The 27,040-nt window shown below is 63.5% G+C and overlaps 1 protein-coding gene across 1 annotated transcript; it reads left to right on the top strand.

The window, feature by feature from the left end:
- The first annotated feature begins 229 nt into the window (after nucleotides 1–229).
- GPA33 (glycoprotein A33) lies at nucleotides 230–18,423 on the top strand. Its single transcript, XM_028531057.2, has 7 exons — nucleotides 230–293; nucleotides 10,217–10,371; nucleotides 10,949–11,165; nucleotides 14,217–14,369; nucleotides 16,907–17,026; nucleotides 17,563–17,689; nucleotides 18,061–18,423. The coding sequence occupies exons 1-7, from the start codon at nucleotides 251–253 to the stop codon at nucleotides 18,170–18,172; spliced, it is 927 nt and encodes a 308-aa protein (XP_028386858.1). The 5' UTR covers nucleotides 230–250; the 3' UTR covers nucleotides 18,173–18,423.
- Nucleotides 18,424–27,040: the final 8,617 nt, after the last annotated feature.

Consider the following 27,040-nt stretch of genomic DNA (forward strand, 5'->3'; position numbering starts at 1 on the left):
CGCCCGGGACTTTGTACCTCCGGCGAGTGTGGGAAAGGCAGGGACAGGCTGGTTCTCGGGGGCGGTGGACAGGCTCCCGTTGGGGACCTTTGGGGGAGGAGGTACGACTCAAGCGCAGCCCCCCAGGGGAGCTCACCTGCCAATCCGGGTGAGGGCGGGGTGCGCGGCCCGGCCCTGGCGGGTCTGTGGGAACAGGAAGAGGAGGAAACCACAGGCAACCTCTGGGCCGGGGCCCAGAGGAAGCGAGAGCATGGCGGGGAGGGCGCAGCCCGTGCTGGGCGTGCTGTGTGCAGGTGAGTAGCCCCTTGCCGGTCCGGGGTCTGGGGTGGGGGTTCTCCCGGAGCCGCCCGGGGAGGGGACGGGGCTGGGCCCCTGCTGGGCAGAACGACCTTTCCCGTCGCTCCGAGGGCAGGCTCCGGTCCGGAACCCGGGATCAGAGTGGTGTTTCGTGCGCATGTATTAGTGAGTGAAACGCCAGCCCGCTCCGGAAGGGAGAACTCGTGAATTCTCACAGTCCGTGTTTTCTGGTCCCAGATAGAACACAGGTTCAGACACAAGATCTGGCTGACAATGGGGCTGAAAGGTTTGAAATTAAGTGTGTCCTGCAAAATCCAGGATGCATGGATTCGAACTCGGTCCCTGCTTGGGACTTTAACCTTTGCCTCAAAACCGGAGAAAGAGGCGATGTTACGAGTGTCAGCTTTGGTACCACGTAGAGGGAAACTGAGGCAGGAAGACACTTCGACTCCCCAACACCATTCCCAGAGCAAGACTCAACCCTTCGACAGCAACGACAGAAACTAGATAAGCCGTTTCCGGGAGCCCACGCCCCTCAGCCTTCCGATGCTCTGGTCCCTGAGAACTCGGCGGACAGGCAGGGAACCCCGCAGGACTGAAACCAGACAGTGGTCCATAGCCGGCTAAATCCAGTCACGCGCTCAACAGCCCAGCCCCCGTGTGGGGCCCGCGCGGTGTCCAGGGTCAGGACGGGAGGCTTGGCGCTGGGGCCCTGGGCACAGTGGGAAGGAGAGCGGGGGAGGGAAGCTGGGAGACGAGGGTGGGAACTCGGGGAGCGGATTCTGGGCGGTGGGTTCCGCACCACTGGGGAGCCCCAGAGGCCTGCCGTTTAGGCGCCCCCAAGGCCCCGGGGATCTGGGAAGGGAGGGGGGAGGGGAAGGGTTACAGCCGGAGTCCCCAGCCGCAGCGCCAGATGGACCTGGAGGCTGGACAGACGGAGCTCCCCCTTCAGCTTGTGCAGCCTGGCACCTCCTCCCAGCCCCCTGCGCCCCAGCGCCCCCCTCTGTCAGCGCCCGGCCGCAGGGCCCTTGGGTGGAGGGCAGCCTGGTGCTGGAGCAGGGCTGGGTCCAGGCTTGGAGGTAGATCTGGAAAAGACCGATTCGCTCAGGCTGGCTCAAGCCCGCCCGGCGGTCCAGCTGACTGGGGGTCACAGAGCCTGGTGACCAGGCTATGGGGTCCGGGTGGTCCAGGTGGTCCGTGCCTTTATCCAGATGGCCCTTCACTGGACACACAGCTCTCAGGGGCACCACAGGGGTGAGGGTCTGGGACACATGCAGCTACCAGATCCAGGCAGGAGAGGAAAGGACCCTCCGCCCGGCACTGGGCTGGCGAGGCCCGCTTCCCCTCCCCCCCACCCCGCCCTGCATTGGCAGCCCGGCTGCAGCCCTCGGGTGGGTAAAAAGAAAGGATTTGGGCTCAGAAAACAAACCCCAAACTAAAGAAAGGGAATGCTCACCCGGTTTAGAGAGAAAAGCGGCCCTAGCCTGGCATTAGAGGGAGGGGTCCAGTCCGCCCCTCCCGTGAGCAGGCAGGTGACCCGGTGGGGGAGCCTCGGCCGGGGGACCCAGTCCTCAGGCCTGTGGTCAGAAGCTGCGTGTCTTCTGCTCCCACCCCTGCCCCTCCCTCCACCCCCCCAGGGCACAACCACATGCCCCCCCTTCGCCCCCCCACCTTACCCTAGAGGAAGGGGCTGGGGCACAGGGTTGCAGGGACCCAGGCCTGGCGGCCAGCTTGGGCGTGAGGCCAGTTTGCCGAGTGAAAACCTTTAGGGGAGAACCAGCCACGGTCCGGTGCAAGCGAGCAATGAAGGCCTTCAAAGGTCAACCCTGAAAGCAACCGGGTGGCCCTCCCCACCACGCCTCAGGAGAGGACACCAGTGGAAGGGGCTGGGACATGAGGGAGGGCTTCCCGGAGGAGGTGGAGCTTGAGCTGGGTTCGAGCAGACCTCCGGGCCTCCGCCCTCCTTCCTTGCTCCATGTGAAGTCGCCCAGACGTCGCCCAGACGTCGCTCAGACGCGGCTGACGTGCTGGGCAGGGGGACACCGCGCTGAGGAGCAGGGGCCTAGGGCCCCTGGGGCTTTGGGGCGGGAGAAGGCACCACGTCAGACAATAAGGAGGGACGCAGACACAAGGCAGTTTGCGCTAAGGACTTTAAAAACAACCCTGTGGGGCGTGTCGCAGCTACCGATCAGCCTTGCGTCCCTGGGATAACCCCACTTGATCGTGGGGTGCGCTCTGCTGCTGCTGCACGGCTGTGCTCCGTTGGCTCATGCTTTGCTGAGGATTTTAGCACCGTGTTTCTCAGGGATACCGGCCTACACTTTCCTTTCTTGGCAGTGTCTCTATCCGGTTTGGGAATTAGGATAAGGTTGGCCCCGTAAAACGGGCTTAGGGGTCTTCCCGCCTGTTGAACGCTCTGAGCCGGTTTGGCGAGGAGGGGTGTGAGTTCTTCTTGGGGTGTTTGCTGAGATTCACCTGCGGAGCCAACCGGTCCGGGGCTTCTGACTCTGGGGAGTTTTCCGATTGCTGCTTCCATGAGGTGTCACCTGTCTGTCCGTGTGCTCTGACGCCTCCTCGTCCGGTCGTGGGAGCCTGTGTGCTTCTGGGAACGCACCCGTCCCGCCCAGGCCGTCCGCTCTGCTGGCCTGGGGGGGGGGTCCATGCATTTGCCTACAGTCCCCCGTGTTTCTTTGGTGTTGGTTGTTACTTCCCCTCTTTCACTCTTGATTCTATTTATTCGGGCTCTCTCTCTCTCTCTTTTTCTTAGCGGGTCTGGCTCAAGTTTTGTTAATCTTGCTTATCTTTTCCAAGAACCAGCTCCTTAGATTCATTGATCTTTTGTACCTTTTTTTAAAGACTCCATTTATATCTGCTCTGACCTTTATTATTCCCTTCCTTCTCCTCACCTGGGGCGCCGTCTGCTGTTCTTGGTCAAGCTCCTTTAAGTGCGAAGGTAGACTGTTTATTTGAGATCTTGCTTGTTTCTTGAGATAGGCCTGTAATGCTCTCGATTCCCCTCTTGGGGTCGCTTCCCCGAGTCCCCCAGAATGGGGGTCATTGTCCTCCTTTTCCTGTGTTTCGAGGCGTCTTGATTTCTTCCTGGATCTCCTTGGTGACCCGTTCACTGTGTGATGGCGTGTTGTCTGGTGTCTGTGTCTTTGTATATATTTCGGTTTTCTTCATGCGATTGATTTCCAGTTTACAGCACTGTGGGCAGAGAGGGTGCTTAATGTGATTCCGATAGCAACATTTCATCTGATACATCCCCTCGGGCAAGGGGAGCAAAAAAAAGATTAACCAATGGGACGACGTCACGCTACAAAGGTTCCGCACAGCAAAGGAAAACCACCCACAGAATAAAAGGCAGCCCACCGAGTGGGGGAACACATTAGCCGATGCATCTGATAAGGGGTTAGTATCCAAAATGTATAAAGAACTTACAAAACTTAACACCAGAAAACCCCAAATGGTCCAATTTAAAAAACGGGCAAAGGACTGGAATAACCACTTCTCCGAAGAGGACAGACAGACGGCCAATGGACACTGAAAAGGTGCTCAACATCACTGACCATCAGAGAGACGCACATTGAAACCACCATGAGGCATCGCTTCACACCGGTCAGAGTGGTGTCATCCACAAACCGGCAGGCAGCGAGTGCTGGCGAGGGTGTGGAGAAAGGGGGCCCCGGCGCACCGTCGGTGGGAATGCAGGCCGGGGCGGCCACGGCGGACAGCGGTGTGGAGACACCTCAAAAAAATGAAAAATGTCATCACTGCCGTATGACCCAGTGATTCCACTCCCAGGACTTTATCCGAAGAAACCGGAACACTAATAATTTGAAAGAACAGCGGCACCCCGTGTTCACTGCAGCGTCATCCACAACATCGAAGGTCTGGAAGCCGCCCGAGTGTCCCCCACTACCTGAGCGGATGAAACAGCTGTGGGACATTTGCACAACGCAATTCTACTCCGCTGTGAGAAACAAGAAAACCCCGCCCTTCGCGACAGCGCGGACGGGCCTGGAGAGCACTGCTCTGAGCGACACAAGCCAGGCGGCGGAAGACACGGGCCGTGTGGCCTCACTCCCGTGTGGGATCTGACGACCCAGCCGAACTGACGAGCAAACCAGAGACAGACTCGGAGGTGGAGAGCAGGCTCCCTGGTTGTGAAGGAGAGGCCGGGGCGGTTCTGATGTGCAGCCGGCTCCCCGTCGCCTCGGGGACTTGAGGCTGGTCCTCCACAGGGGGCTGGCAGCTCGCGGTCACACTGCCACCCGTGCTGCGGGAGGTGGGGCGCTCGACCCTCCAACCTGAGGGGTCCGCATGCCCTGGGGAGCGGAACCTGGGACAACGGGCAGATGGTGGAGTGGGGGCAGGGCCGGGGGCCCCCGTCCAGCCACGCTGGCAGGGCTGCGACTCCCAAGTCGCTTTGTAGGGACACTCAAGGGGGCAGGGGGAGGCAGGAGGCGGGATTTGCCCAAAACCACCTTGATGGGACAGTGTGCTATTTGTCCTTGGCACATTCACATATTGGTTGCCACAGTCAGAGGCTCTGGGACATCACACAGGGGGTCGCCCCGCCTAGACCCTGGGTGGCTGTGCCGGCTTCTGGAACGCACCCGCCCTCTCCTCCCCCAGCTCACCCCTGCTCCTACTTCTCCCGCCCCACCTCAGCTCAGAAGGCCCTTCCTTGGTCAGGGCAGCCGCCACCGCCCCCACCCCCGCCCTCTGCTCTGTCCCGTCATCCGATGTGTCACACTTGCTGCCATAAAGGTTTCAGGGGCAGTTTCCGGTGGTTACTTATTCACCACCGCTCGCCGCACCCAGAGGACGGAACACCAGGAGCCCAGAACTGTGCCCGTCCCCGCCGGCCGTGTCCCCACCTCTAGCACCAGACCTGGCCCAGGGGCTGCCCGCTGGGTGGCCACCAGGGAGGCGCTCCTGCCCATCCCCATCCCCGTCCCCGGGCTGCTGGGCTGTTCTCAGGGGCTCCCCTCCCCATCCCCAGGCCGCCCCTGCCTCTCTCTGAGCCTCACCCCCTGACCTCACTGGCTTCCACTGAAACGTCCCTTCCTGGGTCCCTTCCTGGGGTCGGCGGGTGAGACGGACAGTTGGGGAAATGAATGGATTTGTCCCAAAGGGTAAAGGACGAGCGTGTCCTCCCAGCCCCCGGGTATCGCCCCCCGCGCTGGCGTGAACTGCAGTCCCGTGCGGACACAGCCCGCGGAGGCGCGGCTGGGCTTGGAGGGCAGGGCAGGCCGGTGGCCCCCGACCTTGGCAGTGCTCAGGCTTTGTCCCCTCTCTCTGCCAGTCCGGCTTGGGGCCGTCCTGGGATCCCCTGCCCAGGGCCCCGGCTGTCAGCCTTGGAACCGGCCTCCTTCCCGAGGCGCCGCCCTGCCCGCGGCCACCCAGCGCCCTTTGGGCCGCTCTCCTGTCTTCCGCCCCGTGAGTCAGAGCGGCCATAAACACCCGGCGCCGCGCGGCGGCAGGGAGACGCCCCCACCGAGCACCGTCACAAAGTCCACGGGAGTCCGGCGTGAGGCGTGGAGGGCAGGGCGCCTGGCTGAGCTCCCTGCCTGCACCTGCCCGCAGACTCGCCCCCGTCTGCACAGGCGGGCTTGGGGGGCGGCCGTCGAGGGCCGGGCCCGTCCTCCAGCCATGCCCTGACCCCCCCCACCCCCCGGCTGAGGGTTTCCTCCCTCTGCCCCCCCTCCACTGTCAGTCTCTTCGTTCAGGAGCTCCGGCCCTCTAGCCCACAAGCCCACTCGTGCCTCTCCGCCTTCTGTGCCCGTGGGGACCAGAGGGACCTCTTTGAGATGCCGGGGTGTCCCCGCTCCAGTGGCCCCACACCCCATGGAAGGCTGGTGCCTTTGCGGAGCCGGCTGCCGCGCTGCCTGCGGCCCCAGCTGCCCCTCGTGGGTGTCGGGGGCACTCGGAAACCACAGCTGCTCCAGGAAGGAATGCCACGCTGCCCCACGACCCCAGGACCCAGGGGCCACTGTCCCCCACCCTGCGTTTGGGTCTGTTTGTTTTCCTCTGGAATCCGCTTTCCCTCCGTGACAACCCGGGGGTGGGCGGGGCCGTGTGCAAGGTCCTGCATCCTGATCCAGCCCCTCACGTCCCCACAGTCGGTGCTGTGGACTGAATGTCAGGGGGACCACTTCAAGTCCCACCCCCGCGGGAAGCCTGTCCCTTGCCGTCCTGGCCCCCCACAGCCCCTGCCCTCTCCCCGCACACTTGACCTGGACACTTGGTTTAACCCACGACGAGGCTCCAGGTGGACGCTGGCGGACAGCCGCCTCCAAGGGCTTCCGGGCGGGGACTGTGCCGGGAGCCACTCAGTTGCCAGGGCCGCGTCACCACCCGGCTCTGCGTGGGCAGCCTGGGGGGGAAGGAGCACCATCTGGGGAGGGGAGGGGGCCCTGTCCCCCCGCCCCCCCCTTATCACCATGGGAACCATGCACGTGGGGGAGACACGGCCTCGCGTGGCCCCCAAAGCTGGCAGGAAACAGAAAGACCAACTCGGAACGACTTCTGCGCCCTCGTGTCCAAGCAGCACTTCCACGGTGGCCGAGCTGCGGCGGCCACGCGGGTTTCCACCCACGGACGAACAGACAGAGAAGGCACGTGCACACATGTGCGGTGGAATATTACTTGGCCATGAAAAAGAACAGACTCTCGTCATCTGGACAACGGGGTTGGACCTCCAGGGCGTCACGCTCAGTGAAAGTCGTCGTCGGGGGAAAGTCAAATACCCCAGGATTTCACTTCCACGCAGAATCTCAACACACACCCACCCCCCAAACAAACAAACAGAACAGGAACAGTCTCACCGACTCAGAGGTCAACCCGAGCGATGGCGGCCAGAGGGGCAGGAGTGCACGGGGCGGGGCGGGGGGGGGGAGGTGAAGAAGGCGAAGGGGTTTACGGTTGACAACACTACGGCGAGTTTGCATGGTGACAGAGGACAGCTGGGCTTGGGGCAGCAATCACACTGTCAGGCACATAAGTTGCGAATCGCTACACTGCCCACCCGAGACTGATGTAATATTGCACGCCAACGCTACTTAAACTAAATAACCAGACACAGGAGAAGCCGGTGCGGTGGGGGCGGGGCTGCTGCTGGTGGGTTCCCAGAGGGGGCGGGGCATGGACACACCTGGGGCCGGTATCCCGGTGCCCTGCCCTCACCCAGGGCCGTTGGGAAAGGTCATCAACTTGATCAGCACCGGCAGGTTCCTCAGATCCACGTTGAACAAAAAGTCCCACAAGTACATGCTGATGTCTCGTCCCTCCTCCCTCAGGGGCCAGCTGGAGCCCCCCCGGAGGCCACATGCAAGGGTGGGGGTCAGGATAAACCCACCTGCGAGTGTGAAGCGCCCCCCCGCCGCCAGACCAGCACTTTCCCAACACCAGAGCAGGTGTCCAGTGTGTGTGGGGGGGGTGCAGGCGGGGCTCCTCCTGGTCAGGGCACCCATGCCCCGCCTCTGGAGACCGTGGCTTCTCCCAGCAGACGCACTTCCTGAGTGCAGCCATCACCGCCGCTCCCCGGGGCCCCAGGACGCGCCGGGGCGCCTCCGGCCGCCAGGCCATCAGGCATTTCATTACCCTCCGAGGTGCATCACTCTCCGCTCCGCTCCGCTCTCGGGAGACAGCTCAGCGTCTCGCTAAGGAGCCTCAGTCCTTCACCAGCGACTGTCGGGGCTTCCCCTCGCCGGGGCTCCCGGGGTCTCCATGATCTGATTTTGGGGGTGGAGGGCATTGTCTAGCAACCTGTGGGCTGGGGTCTGCAACCGAGTGTCTCTGGTCCCTCACCCGACCGGCGTTTTGAGCCTGGACCCTCTGTGACTCGAGCATTGGCTGTGGAAGAGCGCGAGCCGGAGCCCGTGCTGTGGGGGGGGGGGGGGGGGGGGGGGGGGGGGGGCGGGGGGTAGAGCCCGGGGAGGCGGAGGGGAGGGATCGGCGCGCGGCCGAGGGCAGGGGCGGGGTAACACAGAAGGCCGGTGCGGCCCCTGGGCTGGGACGGGCGCGGACGCCACGTGCGCTCAGTCAGCGACCCTCCCGCCGCCCCGCGCTAGAGAAGAGGACCCTCGCTCTGCAGTGAGGACGCTGAGGCCTCCGGCGGCCATGCCCCGGGCCCCCCTCCCACCTTCACCAGCGAGAAGCTCAGGGCGCAGGGACTCAGGGGCCGCGGGCGGCAGGAAGGACGGAGCCATCGGCTCTGCCTGGGAGAGTTTGGGCATTTTCTCTCAGGCAACATCTGCACCCGAACATCTTCCTCCGAGAACGGCGGCGGCGTGGGGAGGCGCTGAGTCCTCCTTGCGGGCGAAGGCACCTGCTCTTCCAACTTGCACCCTGGCCACCCGCCCCCGCCCGGAGAAGGCCAGCACCTCACTGAGGAGCTCAGCCTCAAGAAGGAGCCCAGGGAGAGGGGAGGAGGAAGGAACATTCTGGAGCGTGACGGACACAGCTCCAGGGGGGCAAATGGACGAGAGAGCTGCAGCTCGGGGGGCGGGGGGGCAGGTTCTGGGCAGTGGGGACAAAGATGCCCAACATCGACCTGTGCAAGGAAGTGGAAAGGTGATTGGAAGGCTCTAGAAATTTCTAGAATTCCTCCACTTCTTAGTTGTGTGATCACGGTTCAGACGTCCCACTGGGGCTCCCGTGCCACCCTCGGGGGAGGGGGACGAAGGTCCCACAGCGGAGGAAACCAGGGCCGAGGAGCCGGTGGAAAAGGCGGGGGAGGGCCCAGACTCACCCCGACGCAGCGGGGAGGCTGGTGGCGAAAACGCCGGGGCCTGCAGGCCTGCGACGCCAGTGGAGCGGGAACCAGGGGTACTGCGCGTGTCAGCGTGTGCGTGGAGGGGGTGGCCTTGGCCACGGAGGACCCCCAGGGACGGCTGTTGGCCTGAAGTTCTTGCACGAACTATCAGCTCTCATCCAGGATTATGGAACCTGTCAGGGTGCCTCGGGGGGGCGGGACTGGCCTTCAAGGAGCCTTCTCGGGCTTACGAGTAGCTCATCAGGAGCACCGCACATGCTGGGGGGTGGGGTGGGGAGGGCTGTTCCTTTCCTTCCTGAGTTCTTTCCCAGCCACCCCTTTGCGTCTGTTCCCTCGCAAATCCACGAACACGGAGCGATTGTCGCGCGTTGTCCTCGGAGCTCTAAAACCGACCTGTTCTCTAGCTGAAGCCCTTGGCGATCACTGCCCCTTCCTGAGAGCCCTCCGGGGGCTGGTGGGTTACCGCTTGGGATTCGCCTCTAGCCCAGGGGGCGGGGCCTGAGGAGCTGCCGCCTGCCCAGGAGAGCGGAGGCGGTCCCGAGGACGCAAGCGCACACCCAGCGTAGCCAAGGTACTGGGCGCTGACGACGGGCCAGCGGCCGCGCTGCGCCCAGTGCACGCCCCGTGCCACGCACCCTTCCCGCACGCAGCTCACTCTTCAGGCCAGAACGCAGGCCCAGGATGGCCTGGGTGGGCGTACCTCGGGGTCCCGAGTTTAGTAAAGAAGGAACCCTATCTCCAGTGTTTAAACGCCATGCAACGCTGCTTCCTCAAACGGCCACGGAGATGCTGCGTGTTATGTGGAGGCGCAGGGATACGGGAAGGAAAGCATCCGAGGGACCGCTCTGGGTCAGGAGAGCAGGGGCGGGGAAGGATGGTGGGAGGGGGTGGGCTGAGGCTGGAGCCAGGCCCGCCTGGTGCTGCAGGGAGTGGGGGGGGTGGGGGGTCAGGGGGTGCTGGTCCTGTGCTGGTCCCCCCCAGCTCCGCGGGGGCACCAGCAGGGAGGGGCGGGGCGGCTGGGACCAAAGGGGGAGAGGGTCGGCTGCAGCTGCAGGAACACAGACGTCCCCAGGCATTCCCACGGAGGTGTGTGCCCACGCCCCTCACTTCTCCTCCCCCTTCCCACTTCCCCTGCAGTCTGGGTGACGGTGGCGGCCATCTCCGTGGACACCCCGCAGGAAGTCCTCCGGGCTGCCCGAGGAAAGAGTGTCACGCTGCCCTGCACCTACCGCACCTCCGCCTCTGACCGGCAGGGGCTGATCCAGTGGGACAAGCTCCTGCGGAGCCACACGGTAAGGGCCCTCAGCGAGCGGGGGCACCCCGGGAAGGAGCACGGGTGGCGGCGGCGGCAGAGCCGGGGTTTGCACGGAGGCAGAGCTGACCCAAGCGATGAGCGTGTGGGCGGATAAATAAACTCCAGGGGCAAGACTCAAGGAGACTGACCGAGCGGCGTGGAAGCAGAGGGTGGCTGCCTGGCTCCAAGCCTGGCTCACAGTAGGTGCTCAATAAGCGCCGGCAGCCTGAACGAGGGGGAACAGACAATGGGCTGAAACGGGGCGAGCGGGAGATGCGGGAGGCCACGGAGGCGGCCGTGCTGGGACCCAAGGGAGCCCGTTCTCCTGCACCTGCAGCTGCCGGCATGGAGGTCGGCCCGCCCGCCCCAGTCCTCCCACCCGGCCACCGAATGTAGGGGGACGTTACACGATGGTGCCCCCCCGAGAGCGGGCACTGTTTGCTCTGGGGCCGGCGGCAGCACGTCCGGGCCAGCCGCGGTGGGGTGGCTGAGAGCCGTCGGCGCCCGCCGACTGGAGGAAGCACCGCGCCAGGGCCTGAGGGCACAGACCAAGTGGCGTCTCTCCTCCCTCCCAGGAAAAGGTGGCTGCGCTGACAATTCTGGACCACAGTCTCAGCTACGGCGACCGGTACCAGAACCGGGTCAACTTCTCGAGCAATGCCCAGCAGTCCGACGCCTCCGTCACCATCCACCAGCTCACCATGGACGACAACGGCACCTACGAGTGCTCCGTGTCGCTGCTGAAGGACCTGGACGGCACCTCCAAGGGGCGTGTCCGCCTGCTGGTCCTCGGTGAGCGGCCCCCGGGGCCCGCGGGGGCGGCAGGGAGCGGGGGGGCGGGGAGGGCAGGCAGCCCGGGGGAGACTGAGCCCAAGGCAGCAGTGCCTGGCCAGGAGCTCAGACTGTCCCGTCACCTGTCCGTCCGTCCATCCACCCGTCCGTCTCAGGGCGGGGGCGCCGCGCCTCCGCTGCCAACCGAACGGTGCGCTGAGTCACGCGGGAGCTGCGCGGGGCAGAGGAAGAGGCCCACTGGGCGCGGCCTCCGGGCCAGCCTGGGAGGCCTGTCCACGCTCTGTCCAGAGCCCGTCCTGGGCTCCTGCCCCCCTCTCACGCCAAACTCGCTAACCCAGAGAGAAGGAGAGCAGTCCCCGTCCTTCTGCAAGGACGCTCCCTGGGCCTCCCGGCAATGCCAAGGGCGAACCGGGACTCCCTGGCCGGCCCTGTGTCCTTCCCGGCCGGCAGACGCCCCGCATGCCGCCCCCCCCCCCCCGGGACCCCGGCACCACACCCTCGGCCAGGTCCTACCGCCTTTGGAACACGCTCCAGGGCACCGTTCTTTCCACGCAAATCACTTCCTATCGGAGCGTGTGGCTCTGAAGGAACTGAACCGCCATGGATACGAGTGTCTTCATTGTGTGCCCAAGGCCCCCAGAAAGGAGGCCCGGCCCTCACCGTCAGAGTCGCTGGGGACACCCCAGTGGGCACCTGCTGCTCTGTGACCGATGCCCCCCCAAAGGAGCGACCGTCCCCTTCTCCTCGGCGAGGAGAAGGCACACATAAAAAAATGCTCCTTTTTTTACACATAAGAAACTGAACAGCGTTCACCTGTTGGGCCAGGGTGCATGCCTCCTCCCAGCCCTCCCCGGGTTTGCAGCCAACATGTCAGTTCTGTTCCTTCCTGTCCGCGTCACCCAACTCCTCCCGTGGCCTCAGTGCTCCGTGAGCGCCCAGCACGCGCGGCCCGCCCAGGCTGCCTCCCACCACACAGCCCCCCCCCGATGGCGTGGCGACGCCTCGCCGGGCGTGCACAGAACGTCCCTCCATCGGCACTAGCTCCTTGGGGAGGGATCACCGGGCCAGGAGAACGAGCGTTTTTACCCAGTTTCTCTCCTGCACGCACTGCTCCCCGCCCCCCATTCTCCCATTGCCCAGGCTCCCCCAGCTGAGTCCCTTGCTTCCCGCCTGGTCTTCCTCTGCCTGATTCTGCCCCCTTCTGGCTCCCCCTAAACGGCTCCCCTCTTGCAGCAGTGAGCTGGCTGGGGAGGGCAGCGGACCCCACCTAGGTGTGACTGTCCAGCTCTCCCCCTCCCCGCCCCCACCTCCCACCCGTGGCCCCCCAGGGCTGCTGCATTTCAGTTAACTTGTGGGGCGAGGGGCCGCGCTGCATCTGAGGTTATGGCGCTCGGTGCAAGCCACGTTTTGCTCTAAAAAAAAAAAAGAGCGAGAGAGATCATTTCGTACTGTGTGTTAAGAAGTCCAGCAACTTCTCTCTTTAAAAAGTTTTCTTTCCAAGTGGCTGTCTTGCTTTTCAAGCAAATGGACTTTCGTTACATGTGGCCGCACGCTCGGGCTGGGTGACCTCTTGACTGAAGCGGGACACGGAGTCCCAAGTCACCACGGGGGAAACCACGCGGCCCTGGGACACCTGCAACCCCTGTGGCACCTGCGGGCTCGGCCGCCTCACGGCCTCTGGCGCCCCCTGGTGTCCACAGCAGGAGTTGCAGGCCTTCCAAGGCCTGCAGCCCATCCCTCTGCCTGCAATAAGTATCCAGGTGGCATCTGCCTCCTGTCCCAGCGGAGGTCGAGATCTCCGGGGCCCCTGGAGCGGGTGTAAGGGCTGCTCTGAACAGCGTCCCCAGAGCTGCACCGCAGTCTGACTGGGGAATGGCCCGCACCCTGCAGGGCACGCACGCCCAGAAAGAGGTGGAGGGGCCGGCCTCCGGCACAGCCCTGACCCTCTGTGACCTCCTGCTCACCCCCCCACACGCACACACTCCCAGAAGTCTCAGGTGCACCCGATGCTCCCCAGGGCCTGGGCACACCCGCCCCTCTGCCCGGAGGGACGGACGCCCCGCCCCCCGTCCTCCGCTGCAGCCTCCTGTGTGCTGTTCCTTCCCTCTGGTCACGGTCCCTGCTGGGGCCACGTCCGTGTCCCTCGGCTGTGCCTCCCCCGCCCCGAGCCTTGCCTCCTGCCTGCCATCGTCCAAGCACCCACGCGGTGCCTCCACGGGACTCCCTGAACGCAGGGACGCCCTCACGGTGCCACCCCCGTCCCCCGCAGGGCCCCACGCACAGGAGGGGCCCACGAGGTTTGCAGAATGAACCACGCCCCACGGCCGTGCGGGTGCGGTGCCGGGCGGGGGCTCCGCTGGAGGTCTGCGGGGATTCTGGGAGGCCGGGTCAGGCACGCGCTCTTGTGTCCTCCTCCCTGTCTCTGTCCCTCTGTCCCCGCCCAGCCCTTCGGCCCTCACTCTCACCCTGCGCCTCTGCTCCCCCCGGGGTCTCTCCCATCCCCCCACCCCTCAGGACGAGGGCATTTTACCAGCGAAGCATGAAAAGGGGGCGCGCTTACCCCAAAGCGAACACGGCGAGGGGCTTGAGAGAGGGGCTTGCCCTGGCCCCGGGGGTAGGCAGCCCGCCCTGTGTGACCTGGGAGCTGAGGTGGCTTCTACGTCGCTAAGGGTCCTTTAAAAGAAGCAGTGACTGAGCACACCATGTGGCCCTTCCCAGAGCGTCTGAGGTCCCTTCAGGGAACGGGACCCGAAACGGCCCAGCCGAGTCCCTGAGCTCGAGGCTGGTGGGGGAGCCCCGCCCTGTACCCCCATCTCTACGAGGCGATGACTCTATACTGGCCGTGGGGACGCTGCCCCGTGACAGGGACAGGCCGCTGGGCCGGTGTTCCCGGGTGGACGGACCTTGGAGGGTCACACCTCACGTCTAGGTGGTGCCTGTCTCTGCCTGTGGACCAACCAGGCAGCCGTGTGTGTGCACAGGGGAGCGGGGGGCTGGCTGTCTCCAAGGTCCCCCTGACTTGCGCCTTCTCCTCGGCCTCTCCCTGCGCAGTGCCACCCTCCAAGCCAGACTGCAGCATCCAGGGGGAGACGGTGATCGGGAACGACATCCAGCTGACCTGCCAGTCCAAGGAGGGCTCCCCGGCCCCGCAGTACAGCTGGAAGAGCTTCGACCCCCGGAACCAGGAGCGGGTGGGCCCGCCAGGTAACCAGCCGCAGCCGGGTGCTGGCGGGGTGAGGGGCAGGCCCCGGCTGACCCGTCGGGACCCTGAAGGCCGCCCCGGCCCCCTCCCCCCCGCAGCTGGCACAGCAACCTCTCTCGGGTCAACCCCCAAGCACTGTTTTCTCGCCGGTTTCACACCGGCCCCGTCTCGGGTGGCTGTGAGCGAGGACGCTGATTCCGAGGGAAGCTCTGAGTGAAGGACACGCACAGGGCGGGTGTCCTGGCCCTCCTGCAGCCCCAGGACGCAGCCTCTGGACTGGGCGTCACCAGCGGCCACTCCGGCTGCAGTCTCAGCGTGGACCGTGGCTGCATCCTCAACTGCACCCACTCGAGGGTGGCAGTTTCCCGTTCCCCCGCACGCACCCCCCAGGCCGGTCCACCCCAGACTCCCCGAACCCCGCCTCCCCAAACGCGCCCCCTCCTCCGGCCCCGCACCACCAGACCAGGGCTGCTGGGGGGGCCCCACGTTCCCAGGGGCTCAGGGGCCGTGATGGAAGGTTTGCTTACAGCTGCCAGGGGACCGGTTTCGTCCGGGGCAGCCTGGTGGTTGGCCTCTGGTCAGGAAACATACTAGAAAAACAAGGCGAAACAAAAAACCAAAACCAACCCCCAAACTACATAAATATCCTCCTGTCGTTACTGTGCAGCCCGCCCGCGGTGTGGGACCCCTCACTGGAGGTCCGGGGGGGCGGTCCTCCGGCTCAGGGTGACAGGAGGCGAGCAGTGCAAAGGGTGAGGGGGTGGGTACGGGTGCCCCGTGAGCACCCACCGACTCAGGCGTCCGTCAAACCGGGCGAACGGGGCGCTCCACCCTTCCCGACCACCAGGGGTCACCACGGCAGCAGCAACATCAGTTGCAGCCTGATTTACGCACTCTTAGGACCTTCCCTAGAAAAGGGGTAGGGAGCCCCGACCCGGAATCAAAGCAGGTCTCGGGGCGCCGGTGGCACCGCCGCACCCCAGCGCAGCTCCCAATGCCCACCATTTGCGTGAGGGACAGGGGAAGGACGGTGCAGACCCCTGAGTGGGAAGCCCCCCTCTCGACCCTGAACAAGCCTTCCCCTCCATGCGTGGTGTGCCGAAGGGTGGGCTGCGTTTCACCTTTGAAATAGTGGGGGTCTGGTGAAGGCTATTCACCCCCAAAGCATGTCCAGGGTCAGGCAGCATGTCCCGAAGTGGGTGCCTTCAAGCTGCCTCTTTAGAAAGTCCCATTAGTCTAGAAAAGGAGACGGTTACCCCCTAACTGCCCGGCGCTCGCTAGCACAGCAGACGCTCGAGAGCTCTGTCTTCAAAACCTGTCCACACACACTCACACACCTGCATATACACTCACACTCACACACCTCCATACACACATACTGATTCTTACCCACACTCACACAACTCACACACTCACACTCACACCTACATATACACTCACACTCACCTACATATACACTCACACTCACACACCTGCATACACACATACTGATTCTTACCCACACTCACACAACTCACACACATACACACACTCACACCCACCCACACACATACTCTAACACACAACCACACTCACATGTACTCACACACTCACACACACTCACACACCTACATATACACTCACACGCATACATACATGCTCTCTTACACACACTCTCACATCTACACACACACTCAACACACCTACATATATACACTCACACACACTCCCGTACACACTCACACACATACACACATGCTGATTCTCTGACCCACACTCACACACACAACTCACTCACACACAGTCACACATACATACATACTCTCACACACATATTCTTACAATCACGTTCACACATACATACTCACTCTCACACACATATACTCTCACACACACAACCACACACATACCTGCACACACACATAGTCACACTCACACACACTCACACATAGTCACACACACACTCTCTCTCTCACACACATGCTCGCTCTCTCTCTCTCTCTCACACACACACACAGTACCCATGGCAGGAGCCCCGGGAGATCAGAGATGGAGATTTCCAGAGTCTTCCCCGCGTGAGCCCCAGCGAAGGTTCGGTTTCAGAAGAAGGTGAAGGGGTCACGGTGACACCTTCTCATCGAAGGCCCTTCTGTGTGACACACGCTGCGTATCGTTCGCGCCTTCTGTTTCGGGCCAACGGTGACGGGTGGCTCATCAGACGCCCCCGGTGGGTGTCCTGGGAGTCAGGCGCTGCTGTTACCGCCGTCGTAGCTAAGGAAACGGGGCTTAGTGGCGCTGAGGGGCTTGGCCACCGTCGCACGGTGCACAGGCCGCAGACCCGGGCTTCAAACCCGGGGTGCCTGGCCGCCCTGCACACCCCTCGGAGAGGTACCTCCTGCTCGTTTCCCACCCTGTGGCCTGGAGACGGTCTTCTCACTGCAGGCAGGGCTGCAGGCGGGGCTGCAGGCGGGCCGCAGGTGGGTGGACCGGGGCGCCACGGGCCCCACCGCTCCCGCTCCGCCGCGCCGCCCTCTCCTCACCCGCTGGCCCTCCTCCCCAGGCCTGGGGCAGACCTTGACCCTGAAGAACATCTCCACAGACACCTCGGGCTTCTACATCTGCACCTCCAGCAACGAGGTGGGGACGGAGTCCTGCAACATCACGGTGACCGTCAGGCCTCGTAAGAGCAGCGGGGGTCGAGGGCGGGGGGAGGGAGGGGAGGGATCGCGGCCTCCTTCGGGCTCCTGCTGGCCCCACGGCCCCCCTTGCCTGGGCTCTGGCCGCCACAGACCGGCCCCATCAGCAGGTGGGGGCGCACCCAGAGCCGGCTGGCACAGTCCGGGCCCCATCCTGCGGGGTGGGACACTCACCAGCTCAGGGACAAGCTGGAGCAGGGGCCGCCTGGCTGACGGCTGGGGACTCCCCCGGGGCCTGGGGAACCCGGGGCACAGGGACGCGGAGGCAGGGCCACCTGCCCTTGTCTGTGTCTCTCCCCTAAGGAGCAGCCCCAGGCCTGGCCGGTCAGGGTCCCACAAGGCCACGCCTTTCCGAGCCAGAGGCTGGCTCCCTGGGCTCAGGGAGGACCGGGGTGCCTGGGGGCCGGGAGGGGCCGCCGGGGGCGCCTCGGCTGTGGGGGATCCCCCTCCCCGCCGGCCGGCTCAGCCCGGAGCCCGGGCTCGGCAGAGCGAGGGGTGCAGCCGCTCTCCGCCTCCGCAGCCTCCATGAACGTGGCCCTGTACGCGGGTGTCGCCGGCGGCGCGGTGGCGGCCCTCATCCTGCTCGGCGTGCTCATCTACTGCTGCTGCTGCCGCCGGTCGAAGGGCGAGGAGGAGGCGGCCAGGCCGTGAGTGCGGGCGGCCCGGGGGCGCGGGGCTGGGCGGGGCGGGAGGTGCGTCCGGCCGTCCCTCCCATCAGCCTGCCCCGAAGTGGCGTGGGAGTCCCCGACGCGGCCCACGGCCCGTGGATCTCAGGGCGGGGCTCCTGTGGGTGCCGGGCTGGCGGGCTGCGGCCTCTGTCCCCGGCGGGTCCCCCCTGCGTGCCCCCTGACTCCCTCGGCTCACGAGTGGAACAGGTCTGGGCCGCTGCCTGCCCCCCCCGAGCCCCACCCTTCAGCCCATGGTCCCTCTGCAGCTGGGAGGGTGTGGGTGGCAGGCCAGGAGGGGGGCTGGGCCCAGCTCCCCTGGGCTAACCGTCCCTCTGTCCTCACGGCTGCAGGAGTCGGTCCATCTACCGGGAGCCCCAGGAGCAGCTGAGGGACCTGTCACAAGGGCGGCCGGAGGACGAGGACTCCGAGCAGGGAGGCCCGGGGAGCCGCCGTCACTCCTGACCACGCTGGCCGAGGGCACCCAGGGCCTGCCGCCAGTCAGGGGTCCCTCCCCAGCTCCCCCACCCCGCCCCCACTCCGGCCCACTTTCCTGAGCCTCCCCCCGGGTACTGACGGTGCTTCTGTCCCCTGGGTCAGCGGTGGGGGCCCGGCTGGGCCTGGCTGAGCGGCTGTCACCTGCCAAGGGAGCCCTCCCCACGGCCGGGCCTAAGGGGACCGCGGTGTGCCCAGCGCTGGGGCAGTGCCTGGAGGGGGGTTTGTTGAATGAATGAGTGAGCGAGTGAATGAATGGGCACAGAAAGGGTTCCCTGTCATCATCCAACTCAGGTGCTAACTCCCCGCCCCGGGCCCACCTGGCCTGGCCTGGAGCTCGCTTTCCAGCCTCACCCCCGCCACCCCCCCACCCCAGACTCCTCCCCATGGTCCGGCCCCGCCGCGCCCTCCCGCGTGGCTGCCCACGGGGCGCCCATCACTGCCTGTCACACCCCAGCCGGCCCTCCGGGCCCATCTCGACCCCCGGTGAGTCCTCTGGCTCTGCCCGGGTGTCCCACCCCCATCACTGGCCACAGCGCACGGTTACCGAGTCCGTCTCTCCGTGTTAGAGGCTCGGCTCCTGGGGCCCGGCCTCACCCCTGCTTTGACGGGCGGGGCCTGCCCCTCGCCGGTCTCCCTGCCGCGACCATGGGCACCCACCCAAACGCACCCGCCCCTTTGGTGACTTACGGTGACTTGACTTAAACGAGCACGTCACAGTGACGCTCTCGAGGCCCCAGTAACCGCCGTGCCCACCCTGCTTCCCGACCCCTAACCCTGCCCCACCCACCCGCTCCTGGCAAGCTCCTGGCTCGGCCCTGCTGGCTGGGGGTCGTGCTGCCCCTCCGACAGCCCCCCCCTCCCCCCGTGGGCTGTTTCCTCCCCCTAGGAGTCCACACTTAGGCCTCGGGCCGTGGCCAGTCTCATGCAAATGCTGTTAACAGTTAAAGAAACGGTGTCTTTTCTGAATGATCAGAAAAGGGATCTTTAAAATCTGTCCATGTGTGGTAAAAAATATCTTTTACATATTTGTTCAACTCTTCGCTTCATTCAAAGTGCTGTCAATAATAAAAATAAAGTGGTCAGTAGAAATTCTTTCTTTTTCGACGAGGGTCTGGTTCCCACTGGGTGGAGACCCCTCCTCCTGCGTCTGCGTCTGCCTCCCGAAGGCGCTGCTGCTCCCTCCCCAGGCCAGGGGATGGGGGCGGGGGGCGCGGGGGGGGGGGGCAGTACACTGGCTTTTGTAGGGAGGCTGTCCCGGCCAGAGGAGGTTGTGTGCTCCCGCGCGGGGAAGCTGGCTCCTTGTTAGGGAAGCCGTCCCTCCCCAGGACAAGGCGGGGCAGGGGGCGGCTCCTCCCAGCACCGATGGGAGCTAGAGCAGAGGAGGTGTGTGGAGGCGAGATGCCCCCTCCAAACAGCAGGAGTGGGCGGGGGCCCACTGTCACGCCACCTTCTCTGCTCTCCCGCGGGCAGACCCCAGGGAGAAGCCGGCTGCTGAGAGGCCGGCTGTGCCCTCCACAGGGATCAACCTCCTGCAGTGCCAAGCGGGGAAGCCAGGGGGACGGCTGGCAGGCGGGGGGGGGGGGGGGGGGGGCGCAGGAAGTCAGATGAGGGTCATAGGTACACCTGCCCTCACCTGTAACCAACTGTGAGCCCCCAGGGCCTGGGTCTCCTGTTCCCCTTAAAGGGGCGGGCAGGCTCCACCCACCCTCTAAAAGCCCCCCAGCTCATCCACGGTGACCCGGCCCACGTCCCGAGAAAGGAGTTTCAGAAACACGCACCCCCGACGTTGGGGGCCCCCGAGAACGAGCACCATTCAACGTCCTTCCGGTTCCAGGACAGGGGGGTGGGGGGTTGGATCCACAGACGGCTGGGCCCGCAGCCTTGTCGCAGGGGGCGGGGACAGTCTGCATGTGCTCGCAGGGGGTGGGGCCAGCCTGCAGGCATGCCACGGCCATGCCACACACATGCAGGAAGGTGGTGGGTCCCACGGTTCCTCTCCACCAGATGTTTTCCCTTCTGCTTTTCTGAGAATAACCTCCAACTCACGAAACACACACATGTACGACACAACCGGAACCCGAACCATCCGGGAACCAACGGTCAACACAATGAGCGCCCCGCCACCGTGACCGCGTCCCTTGTGGCGCATTTTCCTCCTTGTGACACGGCTCTTCTCTTACATGACGCCCTACAGCCCCCCACGGGCGGGCGGGAAGTCGGCCCGACGTCCTCGGACCCCCTCCGTTTTCCCGGTTTTCCCTCAAATGTCCATCAGCGCGAAAGAACCCAGCTCAGAAGTGCTCCTTGCAGGGAGCTGCCACGTGGATTTAGTCTCCTGCAGTTGGAACGGTTCCCAGTCTTCCCTCGGTTCCCCCGCCACTGGCGTTTCTGGGTCCCGAGCCCTGGAGACTGTCCCTCAAGCTGGGCTTGGTGGCGCCCCCTGGTGGAGCTCGTGCGTCTCTGTCAAGAACGCCACACTGCGTCCCAGCGGGGGGCTGGGGGGTTTGCACCTTCCTATGACCCGTGCTGTGCGCGTGCATTCCTGGGTCAGGTGGTCTCTACCAGGCTTCTCCGTTCCTCTGAAATCACTTGCTTTCCCGCTGCCGTTCATAAGTAGCATATTTTGCCGTGTATAATGTGCACCTTTTTGCCCAAATTTTCAAGGAGAAAATAAGGATGTGCATTATACGGGGATATAATGATTACACACCATAAGTATAGTAATGGGTATAATAAGCTTGTGTATAATGTGCACAAAAACGTGGGTGTGCATTATACACAGCAAAATACGGTACTTTTGTCGCGAGGTTCTTAGAGGCTAAACATCCCCTTTCTTTTTTTTTTTTTTGAAGGAGTTAAAATACAAGTTTATTTTAAATTATCACAGTAAAATCTGCTTTCATTTTTTATTCATTCTCAACTCATGTTAACGAAGAGGCTTTTCTCGCCGGTCAGGAAGGACTGCACCCCGCTGTTAATTTATGCATGAATGTATTAAACCTCTACGGACTCACCCGTCTCTATCGTCCGCCCTGGGTGATAATCCACGGTTGTCATTATTTATCTGGACGCTTAAATCGTGTCCGTCTTGGCCGAGGGAGCCCCCGTCTGGGCGGCTCCGTTGGCCTTTGCCAGGTCCCTATACTTCTGAGTACGCTTCCTCCCTTCCTGGCGTAAGGTATCGAGGGCTCCTTTCCGCACGTTCTCTACTCCAGCCTTGGAATCGGCTGTTTTCGCAAGGAGCAGCTGACCCTTCCGGGGCAGGGCAGGGCAAGTGCCGTCAGTTGCGCCCCCCCCACCCGCCCCTTATTCACGGGGAATACAAGCCAAGACCTCCGCGGATGCCTGCAACCGCGGGAAGTACCGAACCCCGTGCATACCCATTGGTTCCCACTCAAACACCTGTGATAAGGTTTAATTGATCCATGAGGCGCTGTAGGAGGTCAGCGACACCCAGTAATAAAACAGAGCTGCGGGCTGGGAACCAAAGTGTCCCAGGTTCGATTCCCAGCCAGGGTACATTCCTGGGTTGCAGGCCATAACCCCCAGCAACCGCACATTGATGTCTCTCTCTCTCTCTCTTTCTCTCTCTCTCTCTCTCTCTCTCTCTCCCTTGCCCTCCCTCCCTCCCTAAAAATAAATAAATAAAATCTTTAAAAAAAAAATTCTCTATAAAAAAAAAAATTAAAAAAAAAAATAATAAAACAGAGCTGTAACCACAGACTGGGACAAACACGAAGGGGCAGGGCCTCTCTAACACGTGACTGCTGCACTCACCGCCTCCTGGCGACGCTCCGAGATGACGCAAGGCCCCGGTGACGTCATGAAGGAGGTTGAGTGACGTAGGCCCGATGACGTTAGGCTTCTCCTGGGCTTACGGGGACCGCTAGCGTCACCGCTCCAGCGCTTTGCAGCCCCTGTGACATGAGGCTGCGGTGACTGGAGCCCAAGCCACGCGGCGCGGCCACTGTCCACCTGGTGCCAGAGGCACTCCGGTGACCACAGGGCGGGGCGTCCGGAGCTGGAGCCGGATGGGGGAGGAGTCTCGCCTGGGGCAGATGCAGGGCTCGCGAGATTTCACCTGCCACTCGCCACACCCGACGTCCCCACGTGTCCGGGCTTCCCCTTTATTATTTCTGGACATCAGTGGCTGTGGGTAGCAGACCACAGGAAGTGGAGCGGGGCCGCTATGTTCAGTGTTTGTCTTTTATGTGTTTTTGGAACCCACCTCAACCCTTTTGAAAACAAGATCGAGTTGATTAGCGCTGATTAAGAATCGTAGCAACAGGTGCAGAATTTGGGGAGACCCAGCGAGTCCGGGGGGGTCAAGTCATAGAATACGGAGCGGGAGCCCCAGGGGAGCAAGGACGCAGGGCTGTGGCAAGAGGAGCCAGACGCAGGCGGGGGGCGGGTAGGAGAGGGGCGCGGGGCACCAGAGCCCGGCCTTCCCTCCACCAGTGGAGTCCAGCCTTATGGCGTCTCTGGGCCACACATTAAACACATCGCGACAGTCACCACGAAAACATCTGATGGTGCTTTCAGTGAATTGACGATTTTGTGTTGGCCCGAGTTCACAGCCCTCCTGGTTTGCACGCGGCCGCAGGCTGGACCCAACAAGCCACCACGAGGCGCAGCTACCTCATCAGGGCAACACACGCGCTCCACAGTCAGAAGTCTTAGCGGGATGCGGCTCAGTGAGCCCGTCCTCAGTTGCTTCCCCTGAGTGAAGACAGACAAGCCTGTCTGCTGCCACCTGAAGGTCACACACACCCCTCCCCCTGCATTGCCAGTGGCCTTGACAGACACCTGTTCCCCCCGCCCTCCTGCCAGGTCGGGGAGCCCCCCAGGACTCTCCGGCTGGGAGCCTGCAGGACGCATGGGACCTCCAGGTGTTGGAAGCCAGAGCTCAGGAGGCGCGGGCGGCAGGAAGTGGCGTCTGCCTCTCGGAGGCCGGAGTGACTTCCTGCAGAGAGACACCGGGGCTCCAGTGGTGGCCCCTGTCCCTCCCTCCCCCACCTGGCAGTGGGGACGGAGAGGCTTCTGAGAGTCCCTTGGTGCCACCGGGAGGAGACGGGCTCCCTGTGCCGACGGCGATTATTTCATTCCCCTGCAGAAAGGGCCGAGGCCACTCGCAGCTGCCTCCGAGCGGGGGCTCCGGAGCTGGACCCCAGGCCTCCTCCCGCCCCGCGGCCAGGAAGAGGCTTGAGGAACCTGATCAACCCCGAATGGAGCAACTTCCCAGACGAGTCAGCCCTGGTGAACCACAGCCCGCGGGGCCTCCTGGCCGAGCAGCCTGTGGTCTGCACGCACGCGCTGGAGGTCCAGGTCCCCCCCCTCCCCCCCGGGGGCTCGGGATCCGCAGTGCCGGCTTGGTGAAGCCGTGCAGACGCGGTCCATTTAGTCCTCACAGCCCGGCCACCAGCCGCCGGGCCGCACCAGCCCCAGCGTGCAGGCGAAGAAACCGCAGTCGGAGGCGGAAGGGCCTGGTGCAGGCCCCAGGCAGCTGGTTAAGCGATGGCGGAAGCCCAGCCAGGTCTCCCTCCTTCAGGCCTGCGCTTCACGTGGGAACTTCTTTGAGAGAGAGAGAGGCAGAACCCCCAAATAAACAGTGGTGGCTGCAGCCCACACTCCGCGGGCCTGAGTCCGGCCCCTCGGGAACAGTGACTCTGGCTATCAGCCCGGGCAGCCTTCCCCCGCCCCCCCAGGAGTCCTTTCGTCTCCTGCCCCCGCCCCTCTCTCCTTGTCTCCCCCACGAACTCGAAAACATCCTGCCATCCCTCTGAACCAGCTCCGAGACCCAGGGGCGCTCGGTGGGGCCGAGGAGCAGCTGGCGGGAACAATGGCAGCTCCCGGTGCTGCCCGGGGCCCCGCTGAGACCCCGGGGCCAGAGGGCGGTGGTGCTGATGCGGACCGGCAAGAATCCGGTTGTCCGAACAAAGACGGGAAATGAGCAAAGGAGGCCAGAATGTCGGCGGGGGAGTGAGGGCAGCCCTTGATCGTGGACTTGGGACCTGGTTAGGAGCAGAGTGAAGACAGCGCCACAGGAGACGGACGCGGGCCTGGAATCAGCGGGTCGTGGGTCGCGATGAAATGGAATGACCGAACTTGGGGTGCAGAGGTCTAAACCCCAAGGGGGGAGTGGAGCGTGGGAGCCTGAATGGAAGGCATGGGGGGTGCTTGTGGTCGTAACAAGAACCGGGGTACGCCTGGGAGAGTGGGCTGTCACAGGGGGTGAAGGACAGCTCAAACAGCGAGGAAGCCCAAGAACTGAGACACCAGCATTTGAAAGGACCATCGCCATGGAGACCGGAGTCGCCAGGAGCCGTGGCAGACGTGGCATGGGGGAGAGTGACCACGAGTCCAGAGCTAAAGTCACCAAGGACAGAGTGGGTGTCCTCTGGGAGGGCAGTGGGTGGCACGGTCTCCCCACGGGACACTCACACCTGAGGCTTTGAGCGGGGAGGGGGGCCGATGGTGTTCTAAGGGCACCCAGGAGCCAGGGGCGCCCACCTCACCTGCGGGGCCGGGGGTAGGGAGAGGGGCAGCCAGTGTGGCAAGGACTGGGGGCATGAAGGTGGAGCCCCAAGGGACGGTGTGCACAGGGGACCCGCCGCCCTGCCCCCTGCCCCAGGGCGCCTGCCGGCCCAGAGGTGGGGTGGCACGGGGTGGGGAGGGCTGGCAATGGGGCCGGAGCTCCTGAGCCTGTGTTCAGGGTGGGGGAACGTGGAAACCGGTGTGGGTAGCAGGCGGTGGTGCCGGGTGCTGCCGTGTCCTGGGCCCCGGGGACCCTCTGCCACTGGAGTGAGGCGGCAGGAAGAGGCCATCTCGCCCCAGCGTTTGGAGGTCTCCCCGCCAGGGGCTGGGGGTCAGGGCCAGCGTGTCTCCCTAGAGTTTATTTACCTGGAGCCCAGAATATTCTAAGTGCATGCATCTCCTAATCCTCGTAAGGACTGCAGGGCATCATGATCACCTCTCAGATGAAGGGCGGTCAGGTTAAATAATCTTCCCGAGGCCACGTGGCCAGTAGGTGGTGGAGCCCAGGTCTAACAGAGAGGCCCTGCCCCAGGGCCCCTGCTCTTGACCGTGAGCTGTGAGTATCTGACACTCCCCCGGCATCGACTGGGTGCCGCCTGGGTGCCCACTGCCCTGGGAGGGCTGGGAGGGCATTCTCTCCTGCGCCTGGAATACAGCCCGGCATCCGGGTGTTTCCTGCGTGTTGGAGTGATGGAGGAATGAACCCGTGGATGGAGTGGACAAGCAGATGAAAAGGATGGACACATTTGACAGGGGGGGGGGAAGCTGACGCTGGGCTACAAACGAAGTGTCCTTTTGCCACAGAAACACACGTGGTGAGAACTCGCAGCAGGGGCTGGAAGCCGTGCACAAATCTCCGAGTTCGGGTCGTGTTCAGTGGCTCGCAGCAGGGGCTGGAAGCCGTGCGCAAATCTCCGAGTTCGGGTCGTGTTCAGTGGTGGCACGCCGGCCTCTAACACACTCCCTTTTTCTGGTTAAAAAGCAGGTGCCTGGAAATGAAAGCGTTCCCCAAGGGCACGGATAGGATGTGGTCAAAGTCAAGGGCCTCCTGCTACTAGTCAAAGGCTTCTTAGGTGCTCGTCCCACCCTCCCACCCCCCCCACCGCCGCCCCGCACTGTGACCTGCTTCCGCCCAGTGATGCACTGAGCACCGCTGAGAGCGGCAGGAGGCCAGACGCAGCCGTCATTTTTAGCCGATTCCAGAACAAACGGTGGCCGCTCCCTGGGCCCTGCAGGCAGGCCTGCCTCTCCACTCCTGCAAAGCCAAGTTCATTCCCATCGCCCCCTGTGCCTGTGAGCTCCGAGCAAGAACTGGGCTTCCTAGATTCCTCCAGCTGTGATGAGGTCCGCGAACAAATCCCGGGGTGGCACCCAGCTGCGGCTGGACTGAGAGTTTTGTGTTTGCCCTTGACGCAAAGGGACAACGGGAGGGGCCGGCTCAGCAGCGGCTGCGACGCCTAATTTGCTCGCTGGCTCTCGGAACGCCCCTGCCTTTTTCCCAAGGACGGGAGCCTCTCGGGAATTCCTCAGCGCCGGCCCTTCCCACGGCAGCTGGTAGGAATGTCAAGAAAGGTGACGAGAGAATTGGAGCTCAAGAAACTTTATTTCACTGCTGATCGCCTGGCTTCCCAAAAGGCCCCGATCAACATTTGCTCGATCAACGTTTGCTGGCTGCATTCCCGTAAAGGTCATATTGGACCCTGAGATTCCTCCTTTCTCCCTCCCGTTTCCCAGAAGCGCCCGCCTCCTGGTTCTGGGCTTCCAGTTTCCCACCTGAGTCTCCTTTTTGCACACTCTCTGCACTTTTCTCTCTTGAGCGAACACGGGTTCCGACGTTAATGCGGTCACACGGGGCCAGAGTGTGACAGTGAGCTCTTCCCATGCTAAATGTTGACGAAATCCTTATGAACTCAGAGAGAGACACATTTTCTCCTAAAAACTTGAAAGAGCTTCCTTTGCACGTTTACGTCCTTCAGCCCAGGGGAGGGTCTTGGTGAATAAGGCGGGGAGGGGGCCCAATGCCAATTCCCCCCCCCCCCTTCGTGCATTTGTAAGTTCCTACACGATTCCCTGAACAGCCCCATTGGTCCGAAATGTCACCTGTCACCCACCACAGTTCTGTAAGTTGATAGCCCCACTGTTAATCTCTGTCCTTACTTCAGAATCTTGCAATCTTAGCTACCACTGTAGGCTTTAAAATACACTGCAGATCTCGTGGGGGGGGGGTCCCACCCCACCTCCGATCACACTCTTCCCCTGGGGGCGTGTGCTGGCTTTTCTATGCCTTGATTCTTCCCAGAA

This window comes from Phyllostomus discolor, chromosome 14, assembly GCF_004126475.2.
Source record: "Phyllostomus discolor isolate MPI-MPIP mPhyDis1 chromosome 14, mPhyDis1.pri.v3, whole genome shotgun sequence".
In the NCBI taxonomy this organism is placed as follows: Eukaryota; Metazoa; Chordata; class Mammalia; order Chiroptera; family Phyllostomidae; genus Phyllostomus; species Phyllostomus discolor.